We start from the raw sequence: 11511 nt of genomic DNA, 5'->3' as shown, positions 1-11511 counted from the left end.
CATCAAAAACAATATATAATTATTTCAGAATAAAAAATGGCTAAAGCTAGAGCAAATACCACCATGATAAAATTGGTTTCTACAGCATTAACAGGTTATGAAAAGTGGTTTAGAATACCTAGAAGTTCACCGAAATTAAACCTCATATTATATGATCCAAGAGCTAAGAGACATTGCCTTTTCAAGGAAGACAGAAAAAGAAAGATAGCTGAACAGCCAAAGAAAGATTTTATCAGAAGTCACCGTTGAAACAAACGTACCCTAGTCATTTGTAAATAGTTTTTCAAAATATATACACGCAGTTTAATTGTCAAAAGAAATAAGATTCTATTTACATCTATACTTGAAAATTTCTAATTTGCCATTTATTATCGACATTTAAAATTTCATTGTCACCAATAACAGTGACAAGGTTGTTTTGGTTATCAACAAGATACTTTTCAGTCACATCTCTGAGATCCTTTAAAGTGGTACCCAAAAAGTTTTCTCTTCTTTCCTGTCTCAAGTAATCATCTATATTTTCAAAGAAGGCACTAGCACCCTGAGAAGAGATATTAATTGGAGCATCGACGCTTTGGAAAACCCGCAACTTAGCCTCTTGTAAATCCTTATCGTTCCAATTAGCATCAAGTCCATACAGTAAGGAATCTCTAAAAGTTTGAATCGACTTAACAGGATTAGGATCACGATACGAATAAAAGTTTAATGTCCCGTTCAACCCATCATATGTCAAACCACCTCCATATGCACCATTGCTTTCTCTTATTTTGGAATGTAGATTTTTAAAGGAATATAACTGAGATAATATTTGTAAAGAAGCACCATCCTTTGATGAATACGAAGAGCCAATCTTACCTAATGAAGAGTATCCCACTTGAAATGGTAAGTTAACTAAGACATTTTCACTTGTATGATTGTAATTGAATGAGTTCAACAATGCCAGTAAACCATCTGTTACTGTTAACGATAAAGTTGGTCTGTTCGAAGAAATATCCTTATCAAATTTCTCAATAAGCTTTTCGTTTTCAACAATAATCTCTTGATTTCCAACTAGTCTATACCTGAATTCACCTTGCAATACATACTTTTGTATTTCTTGCAATATCGGAATAATCTCTTTGGCCAAGTACTCTTTCCCTTCTGATTCTAATTTGGAGTTCAACTCCATTACAAATTGAACTTGACTCAAACCTGAAACGATGTCACTGATGTATTTCAGCGGTGTCAATTTCAGTGAGCTCACAGCAGCCGCATAAGAATGACCGCGATCAGCAATATTATTGATTTGGTTTTGTCCCATGTTTTTAATCAAAACTGACAACTTTTCTAATACCTCATCACTGGTGTCGAATTTGGTAGTAGTTAAAATCTCCAACCATAAATCATAAACTGAGGATGACTTTTCTTTCAAAGCCATTCCACTTAACACATACTGTAATTTTAGTTGCTCAATATTATAGGGGTCAGTCGATATTTTAGAACTAAATGTTATCCCGCCAGTTAACATTTGTATTTTAGTTTCCAACTCCGTAATGGGTGTGTTTTCTGTTCCAGCAAGGTTCGTCAAACAGTTGTTAAACAATGGAAGGTACTTGTAAAGTTTGGTGGGTAAATAGGAAATATCTTTTAAAGCGTTGGCATAAACCAAGCCATTGGTATCAACTACCCTTTCATGTACAACTTTCTTATTTACTTGGCCCAAATCAATGGCATAAAAATCACCTCTCTTTGGAATGTCATCAATAGTCAATGTGGGTAAAACTTCTGTATTTTGATCCTCCAATTGTAATTTAGCTAATTCCAAGTTTTGCTCATAGATTGCCTTCTTGTTATCTTCTGTGAGTTCACTTACTCTTTTCTCGATCATCAAATTCTCATCTTTTACCAATTGTTTGGTAAAATCTTCTCTTGGCTCCATGGTGAATTTAAATTTTTGCGAATGAGGGTTACACAATGTCTTTTCTAATAATTCTTTAAAGATCCTTAAACCATTTTGTTTATAATCTTCTTTAAAATGCGACAATATCTTTTCCACTTGCAAGGTGTCAATTGGATCAACTCCATTCACCCATGACGGAACAATAGAGCTCAATAATCCAAATCCAAAATCGGGCTTGTGTCTTTTGAATCCTATTTCTATTTGATGCAATATAGCATCAATTCTACCATGATATGAAGAGGACTCTTCGTTACTTAATTCGGGAATGATTTTATTATTAATGATTTCCATAACTTTTTCATTAAAATTATCAACTTTTTGCTTGGTTAAGTAGTTGAGACCAACAGTAAACGAAAGCAACGCGGTGGTTGAGTCCAACCCAGTATTTGCAGAAAAATCGTCACCGTATCCACTTTCAATTAACTCTTGATAGAAAGGAGAGTTGTGTCCATCAAACAATAATGAGCTCAATATTTTCCATTTAAAAATATCATACTGCATGTTTGGATCCAATGGATTACCCAAGTTCCAGGTGATAGATGTGCAGTACTGTTCTGAAGTCTCTTTACCATTCATTGTATCAACTGGACCCGGGATGGTGACATCAAAGATTTCTGATTTATCTGTAGAAAATATAGGTTGTTTGACGTCAACTGAAGACACCTTTTTTTCGAATGATTCATAGTATTTGCTTATTTTACTTAAACTGTCTTCCAATGGTAATTTTCCATAAGTAAATGTTTTTGCATTTGATGGATGATAATTTTTCAGGTGAAACTCTAGTAAACCCTCGTACAGCAAATCAACAATTTTCTTGGGATCACCCCCTGAATTATTCAAGGATGGATATATACTCTCAAGGAACTTGATATAAAAGTAGTATGCAGAGTTCGAATACTGGCCCTTCATTTCATTATATACAACTCCCTTGAATTCAAGCTTGGACGATATGTCATGAACATTTTGATTTTCTATTCTCCATCCTTCTTGCAAGAAATCGGTATGGTTTAATTGCGGTTCAAACACTGACGATAAATACACATCCATTAGGTTTTCAAAATCCTTTGAATTGGTGGTAGCAAATGGATAAAATGTGTAATCATGGCCTGTCATTGCATTCATAAAGTTACTCAACGACCTGTTGGTCATTTTAAAAAATGGATCACGGACCGGAAACTTTTTACTACCACACAAAGTTGTATGTTCTAAAATATGGGGAACCCCAGTATTATCTGGAGGATTTGTTTTGAAGGCAATCAGAAATACATTATTACTGTCATTAGGGGAATCCAAATGTAAGTGAGTTGCACCACTCTCTGTGTGTTTTAATGATACAGCAGTGAGGGAAAATTCTGGGATAGGTGATGTTTGGGTAACTTCGTAACCATGCAATTTTAGACCAACTGGGTACTTATCAAGATTGGGAGAAATGGGGTGTGAGCATGCATATCTTCTTACAACCCGACTTATGGCCCTGCTTTGTTTTAATCTAGTTTTCAACATAATTGATAATGTAGTTTAAACTTGTTGGAGTGATTCTTATTTTTTTAGGTTGCAAAGTTTTCAACAAAGACGTGGAAAAGAAGAATGGAGATGATTTCAACGAGAGGCAAAAAAAAAAAAAAAGAAACACCAAAAATATATTCGAGGTTTTGATTTTGTCTAGAGAGTAGTTTTTTTTTAGCTCTGTCTTCTTTATGCTTCAAAGTCAAAATTTATCACCAGGAAAAGGAAGTTTTATTTTAAAATTCAACGTTGCTACATTTAAGTTCTTATCGAAAGATATTATCGATAGTATATCATGCTTTTCTCTATTGCAAAACTGTTGCTTTTTAGCAGCAAGTGTGGAATTGTAACATATTTCATGTGAATCATTTCATTGTAGATTGATCATGGGACACGTCCTGCGATAACGGCCCTATCCGGTTTTATAAATTTTTTTGTGATTTTTTTTTTTCAATTTCTAAGAAATACCTTTTTGCTATTTTTTTAAAAAAATTGAAAATTTACATCTAGGTTTTCTTTTCCCTTGAAGTTAGTTTGGGTTTCTCTTGAATTGAATGAGTCAGACTGAAAGAAAGCTAATAATTAACACTGCTGGAGGGGCTGCAGCTAATATGAAACAAAAGGAAATCCCTTCTACAAAGAATGATGCTCAAAAAGTGTCCACTTTGGGTGGGTTTTTGGCAGGTGGAGTTGCAGCGTGCATGGCAGTCACGTTCACAAACCCCATTGAATTGATCAAGACGAGAATGCAGTTACAGGGTGAACTAGTCAAAAAATCCAAAGATGCAGTTGTGTTGTATAAGAATCCGTTACAAGCTTTTGCGGTGATCTATAGAAATGAAGGTATAAGAGGGTTGCAGCAAGGTTTGGCATGTGGTTACTATTACCAGTTGGCATTAAACGGATGTAGAATTGGATTCTATGAGCCAAGTAGATTTTATTTGAGTAAAGCATTTGCTCCTTCACACATTATGCCAGATGGTCAAGTCAAGCAAAGTTTGTCTATTAATGTTCTAGCTGGTTTTGTGAGTGGTGCTTCTGGTGCTGTTTTGGCTTCCCCGATGTTTTTGATAAAAACGAGAATGCAATCTTTCAGCGCATCCAATACTGGTGGAGCAGCTGTGGGTCAACAGACTTTTTATAAGAATACCTGGGATGGGTTTTCCCAGATTTACCACAGTGAGGGTATTAAAGGGTTGTATAGAGGTGTTGATGCTGCGATTTTAAGAACTGGTGCTGGTTCAGCTGCTCAATTGCCAACTTATTATTTGACCAAATCCTTCTTGTTGAAACATGGTTTAGCTAAAGAGAATTCATTCAGTTTGAATTTTATTTCCTCCATAATGGCAGGATTGGGTGTTGCCATTGTGATGAACCCCTGGGATGTTGTGTTGACGAGAATGTACAATCAAAAGGGTAATTTATATAGTGGCCCAATTGATTGTTTCAAGAAAACTATAGCAGCCGAAGGTGCAATGGCATTATATAAAGGATTCTGGGCTCAATTATTTAGAATTGGTCCTCATACAATTTTAACCTTATTATTTATGGAACAGTGTATGAAAGGAATGGTCCTGATTGAAAAGAAATTGAGATCTTTCAACTGAGTTATTTAGATATTTATTTATTATAGAGAATAGACATAGATTTTTTGCGACTTTTTGGTATTATTTTCTGCATATAGTAAATACCTAGTTAAGTTTGAATTATTTACTTCTTCTGTAGTGGCAAAAAGGGAAAAGTTAAAAAAAAAATATCAGTCTCGAAAACATAGAGAGAGGGAAAAAAAAAATACACTGGCATTAGGCTTCTAATGTGAGGAAGTAAAAAAAAAAAAATATTTATAACCCATATTAAAAGATAAACATAGTTTAAGAGTTTAGCCAATCCAATCAAACCTTACAACTGATTTTTGATTTTCCTTTCTTTTTTCTTTGTTCAAGTGGGAAGTAAAGAGCCATTCTACACCATTTCACATTGTTAGTTCATTAAGAAGAACTAAATATCCAATACTACCTTCTTTACTAGATACCATTATCAAGAACAATTAATCCCACTTTGTTTCATGCGTGATTCCAACTATAGGGCAATATCTAGTAATAAAGCAGCGGTAACAATCACAGCTAGTCTCTACGATAGGAGAGCTTTGGATGTGACGTCAGATAAGCCTTTAGTCAATTCTTTAAATTTTTTGACTTATTTGGTGAGTTCACTGGCAAAAGTGAGGGAAACGTTGTCACTCGATGGTGGAATTGAGCGTTTAATTGAAATATTACACGAATGTCATCAAACTAATTCTAGCAATGATCTTTTGTTTGCCGATCAAGAGAAGAAACTTTTAGCAGCATGGAAATGGACATTGGCTTTTCAATCGTTAGTACTTATTGGTACTAGAGGAACAGAAGAAATTAGACAGAAAGTTGTCAAAGCAGGCATTCTACCAATCATAGCCACAGTTTTGGATAATTATCTATCACTACACGAGAACACATTCCATCAGGCCTCATTGAGGTCAACGGCGAATACTGGAAATACGACAACAACAACAACAACAACAACATCGACTACCGCAACTCCAAACATACCAACAGCTTCAGTGGTAGATACTACTTATTACCAAACAACTCCTCCAGATAACCCAGTGGAAAACAGTGTTACCACAGAAACCACGACACCAGCCACAGAGAACTTATTTCGTCACTTTCAACATCCAAATCAAACACAACGGCCTGATGCGGTTGGTGTGCGAGATGGTGAAAATACTGATCGTACTATTTTACAAGAAGATTATCAGAATCCTATCCAAATAGCAACAGCTGCAATAGAAGCAACATCGATTTCTAACGTTCATCCCAGAGAAGCCAACTTTAATGTTGATTTTAATTTGACAAACGATGATTACGATGACTGGACAGTAGAACAATTACTTAAATTGATAGCAACGAATTGGATGGGGAATAACGAGACGGATAGAGTAAATAATACTATTACCAGTGATATTAGAAGAAGATACGCGATAGTGACGATATTAAACAAGTTGAGGGAAGAGAAACAAATGGAGACTTTACATGATGAATTTATTAACGAATGTGACATTGACATGGATAGCAATTTACAATTTCTCTCCGATATGTATGCAAGAGATTTTGAAATCAACAAAACTTGTTATAATCTGAAAGTTTTTGTCAGGTCTTTCACCGATAGTGGGATCGTTATCCCTCGAGACGATGACATTGTCTGGTCATTGCAGTTACTAGCTTACATATCAAAATATCCTTATTTAAAAGACTGTTTACAAAACTCACATTTGGTCTTGGATATGAGTATCAGAGATAAACAATTGAAACTATATCTAGAGAGACAAATGAAATTGAAGATGAAAAAAATGTTAGCAGTGAGATTGCGCCCTACTATAGTTCCAAAATCTAGGAAACAAAAGTCTTCGTACTTGGAAACCTTTCATTCTAGTCCATCTAACTCACCTCAAATGGTCAGTGATTTAAATGATGATACGTTTATCATGGGGAATGACAAATTTGGATTGTGCCAGACTAACGACTTGACTGAAACTGCAGAGCTGGGTGAAGAAGATGACGAGGAAGAAGTAGCAGAAAAAGGGAAAAATGGAGAAGAAGTTGAATACGACGATGATTACGACGACGATGAGGAACCAGAGGCATGCGATGATGATAGTGAAGATTCAATCTCTCTGAAGGATTTGCTTGATATACTGATAGATCAGTTTGAGTATTTACCAAAGTTATATGAAAGCATGGTTGAGTGTGAGTCTATTCTGGATGACAGTGAACGTGAAGTTGCACTATTTCAAATCTACAATAAAATGAACAAATGCATAGAAGTTGAAAGTCGAAAGTTAAAGGATACCATTATTGGTGCACGATTGAAGACTAAGCGATACCTTGAGAAAAAATGGAATTATGAAGAATATAAATATTTTGATATTGATGAGCATAATGAGGATAAGGATGATTCTTTAACTGAATATAAAAAAGTAAGTTTATTCCCATTAGTAGAGAAGTTTACATTTTTGTCAGGGACAGAGATGCACTATTGGGCAGGAGTAATCATGCGGAACAGCTGTAGGCGAAACACAGCAGGACTTCGACAATGTGGTAATTGTCACAAATGGGAAGATTTTCCAAGACAATTTGCAAAATGCAAACTTTGTAAGCGAGCAAAGTATTGTTCGAAAAAGTGTCAAATGGAAAGCTGGAAGAGTCATCGTAACTGGTGCTTAGCGAGTTAATAGCATTGAGTAGGGTATATAATGTATAGGTGAAGTTATTACCACTCGTGGTAATACTATAATTTTTACCTAAAGGATTAAATGGTAAGTAATTGGTTTGTATGTACAGTATTATACACTCTAGTTGTGGGTTTTTTACAACAATGTAGTTCCTGTTAAAAGAAATGCACTCTACACGACATATTTTATCAAGACAAAAAATACGCGTTCCTCATGAAAAAAAAAATCATACAAAACATCAAAGTTAGAATTGAGATTCAGTTGCTGGTAAATTATTTAAGCATTAATTTATCACCAAGAACAATAGCACGGGAAACAAAACAAAACAAAACGGAAAACTATGTCTCAAACTCTAGATGATGCTCCAGATGAGGTATTACCATCTAATTTATCGCTACCTGCTTCGATTCCTTTAAAAAGAGAATTGCTTCGAGAATATGAAGATCAATTCAGAGATACCACAACAGATAGTCTTTTCCGGGATCAGATATTACAAACAAAGCAAATGGCAGAATATTATATTGATTATATTCTAGAAAATGATCATTTAAATTTCTCAGAAAAAATATTGCAACAATACTTGAATGCTTTTGAAAATTTTATGAAGTTAGAAGGAAAATTGAACAAACTAAAACAAGTTCGTAATCTACCAACCATTGAAGGCTATTCATCAAATTTAACATCTTTGACATTGGATAATCTTGACAATCAGCATACTCTTAACCAAGTTTATTTTCCTGAAGCCATTAAAGAAGAATATGCAAAGTTGGGAGTTCCAACCATTTCTGATTCAACAATAACGAAACAAGGGTATCAATTTTTGAAACAGGTTTTGTTTCTGTTTAAAAACCCTGAAGATGCTATACCCGATGAAACAGAAGACGACGAATTGAATGTTTCAGGAGGTAAAATTTCTCTTAAGGATCCACTTACCTTGAATTATTTTGTGAAACCTGTAAAATCCAAACGATGCAATCATGTTTATGAAGAACTGAGTATTCTTCTTCATTTGAATACTCAAAGAGTATGTCCTATTTCTGGATGCAGTGCAGTATTAACAAGAAATGACTTGATACTTGACAAATTGATGCTTATACGAATCCGATCAGTGAATAGAGTGGAAAGACACGACGATGGAAATATGGAGACTGTTGTTTGATTAGTATAAAAACAGGCACGGTAACCTTTTTGCCTATTCATTTGAAGTGTCGAAGAGTGGAGAGGATTTTCCAAATCTTCTGAGGTATTCTTTATTCAGAACTTTGTATGTAAATGTTTTGCTTATTATGTAGGTATATTCTTTTGGAATCACTCTGAGTGAGCCAAAATTAAGGAAGAGCCACTGCATAACTAGTATTGCAACTGTGATGATGTTGTTACATTAAAAACAAATAGTTTAGAGTAGTATATAGCTTCTGTGTACATTAATCTCAGCCATTGTTTTTTGAATTGCGATTACTTCTTTGTCATAAATAGTTTGTTTTCAAGACTATGCCAATAATTTAGTTATCTGCTAGAGGAATTAGACTGTCTTTTCGGGTTCTATAGTTCTAGTAAATAATCAGATGCTTAAGAACAAAATTTAAGTCACTAGGCAGGTTAATGTCAACTGTATTCTATGCTATGATTTCGTTGACAGGTTAATAAACTGGATAATCCCCTTCACTTATGACTTCAAAGGTCGAGTAGTTAGAATCAACCCATGAACAATTTTTAAATCTGGCTGACTAGATCCTATTTGTGATGGCATTGGATGCGTATGTTGCAGTCTGCATTGTATAAACCTAGAAAACCCAACCTAATGCACAAAAAAAAATATGAAATTTCGAAAAAATTTCGAAGTTGCTTTGAACAGCATTGAAAGATGCCCAGAAATTTATATCTTGTTACTTTGTGAAATCTTAGAAATTTATAAAAAGAATCTAATTCGGCTACACTACTAGCAGCCCATTCAGAATATCACCAGGATGAAATTGTATTACTGTGTTTAAGAAATTTGACATGATTTCTATTTAAAAACTACTAAAATACTACATCAATTAAAACTGACGTCATACTTTTATAATTTAAAAAAAAAACTTAGAATTAAACAAGAGAAAGCTTCTTTAAATTAAAAAAAGTAACAGTTCTAATCTTAATACTTGGTGTAGTAATATCTGTTTACTAATCCTTAATTCTACTCATGGCATGAGGTGCTTAACAAACTAAAGATAGATTCTTCTTCTATTGTTGGATTTTTTTTTTGTTGTTTCATTTGCATCCATCTGAGCTACATGAATGTAAAAGAGTTTTCACATGAAATCACTTGTATTTTGAAAAAAATAGATCATACATGTATTTGCTCTAAGGATTAGTTATTGCCATCAATTTAAATGTAGAAAGTATTAGTAAGCAATTGAGTACAAAATTTCTCAAAGCAACAACAGTTTTTTTTTTTTTAATTCCAATTAATTGCCAAATAAAAATGAAAATTTTTCCAATTTTTACACATATGCTACTATTGCCTCAAACTATATAGTACAAAGAATTCTCAATGCCATCATTTTAGTCCTTTCAATGTCAAAAATAGATTTGAAAAACATCCATTTGATTAACCAGTCGGATCAATAATTGAATTCTGAAAACGGATTTGTCACAATATTTCCGGCGAAATGATCAACCTCATCTAAGGCGATTCTTTTATCGCTTATCTCCGAAGACCAAAAATCTTTTACGATTTCAAATATTATTTTCAGTGTTTGTGTTAAGTGATGTGAAGAGATGAAAACACAAAAAAATCAGTATTCTATTGTTGTCACTTCCGTCAGAAAAAGTCCTTAGAATTGATATTGGCTGTGATGATTAACAATATCCATGGGCCACAAGAGAGTTGCTTTTGTATATCCATCGATTAAGAACTTCTGTCTTCTATGATTAACCATATTAGTATTTATTGGTTTTTGTTGAGATGATTCTAGTTTTGTACGAGAATACAGTGGCATCAGTATGAACAAATAATTGCTATGGCATGGCAGTTAACTTTGTTTGATCTTTATTCATTTTTATATGTAGAATGAATGACATCTTTAATCTGGCAGGGATCATCGAAAGAATAAATATTAAAAAAAAAGTACAAAATTGGAAACAAGAACAAGAAGAAAAAAAAAAGAAAAGAACAATAGAATTATTATAAATTTTAACAATGTGATGATATGTTTTGACTAAACCATTTTGTTCCTTTCTATTGTTTTTCTTGGTTTTGAATATCACTTGCCATTGATCAATTTCATTTAGTTTTGGAAACCCTTTAAATATGTTAATGTAAATATTATATCATTATACATGCAGGTTATTTTGAGGCCAGCAATCTAACAACTAAAAATAGTTGATAAAAAAGATATTGATAAGCAAAACAAAATGTATTGATGTACATCACCTAGTTTTGGGTATCCCGCCGTAGCACCATCGACACCTTGAAGTAAGCTAAACCGTCTTCGTACTATATACTGGATTAAAACTAGGACATCGGCAACATGCAAACCAACAGCCGTTTACATTTCAGTTCAATCCTCACTAAGGCTTTGATACTATGATCTCCCACAGTGACTATAAATAAGTTGATGATAGAAAAAAAAATAGCAATCTCTGTTTTTATGAGTAAACTCTATAACACAAGGCATGAGTTGTAATTTTTAAGGAGAGATTGGAAAAAATAGCAATATAGAATCCATAGAACTGGGAATATAGTTAACTTCTGAGTTATGAGCTTCTGGTTCTATCTCCGTCTATCACAAAAAGCAGCAAAAAAGAAAACCTCACA

At 33.8% G+C, this 11511-nt stretch overlaps 5 protein-coding genes across 5 annotated transcripts; 4 read left to right on the top strand and 1 right to left on the bottom strand. All coding sequences in view use genetic code 12, as the record gives it.

The window, feature by feature from the left end:
* Positions 1-36: 36 nt before the first annotated feature.
* Positions 37-249, top strand: CAALFM_C306240CA (mitochondrial 54S ribosomal protein bL33m; the record flags this gene model as incomplete). Its single annotated transcript, XM_019475332.1, has 1 exon — positions 37-249. One exon carries the CDS (start codon positions 37-39, stop codon positions 247-249), a length of 213 nt encoding a protein of 70 aa, XP_019330877.1.
* An 88-nt stretch (positions 250-337) lies between these two features.
* On the bottom strand, positions 338-3442 carry CYM1 (Cym1p; the record flags this gene model as incomplete). The annotated part of the gene is made up of 1 exon (XM_710982.1): positions 338-3442. One exon carries the CDS (start codon positions 3440-3442, stop codon positions 338-340), a length of 3105 nt encoding a protein of 1034 aa, XP_716075.1.
* A 557-nt stretch (positions 3443-3999) lies between these two features.
* OAC1 (Oac1p) lies at positions 4000-5052 on the top strand (the record flags this gene model as incomplete). The annotated part of the gene is made up of 1 exon (XM_710983.1): positions 4000-5052. One exon carries the CDS (start codon positions 4000-4002, stop codon positions 5050-5052), a length of 1053 nt encoding a protein of 350 aa, XP_716076.1.
* A 458-nt stretch (positions 5053-5510) lies between these two features.
* On the top strand, positions 5511-7712 carry MUB1 (Mub1p; the record flags this gene model as incomplete). The annotated part of the gene is made up of 1 exon (XM_710984.1): positions 5511-7712. The coding sequence occupies one exon, from the start codon at positions 5511-5513 to the stop codon at positions 7710-7712; it is 2202 nt and encodes a 733-aa protein (XP_716077.1).
* Positions 7713-8052: 340 nt separating this feature from the next.
* On the top strand, positions 8053-8871 carry MMS21 (SUMO ligase; the record flags this gene model as incomplete). The annotated part of the gene is made up of 1 exon (XM_710985.1): positions 8053-8871. One exon carries the CDS (start codon positions 8053-8055, stop codon positions 8869-8871), a length of 819 nt encoding a protein of 272 aa, XP_716078.1.
* Positions 8872-11511: the final 2640 nt, after the last annotated feature.

The sequence above is a fragment of the Candida albicans genome, chromosome 3 (assembly GCF_000182965.3).
Source record: "Candida albicans SC5314 chromosome 3, complete sequence".
In the NCBI taxonomy this organism is placed as follows: domain Eukaryota; kingdom Fungi; phylum Ascomycota; class Pichiomycetes; order Serinales; family Debaryomycetaceae; genus Candida; species Candida albicans.
Note: the sequence above shows the minus strand (reverse complement) of the source record. Positions and strands in the feature narration are given on the sequence as shown.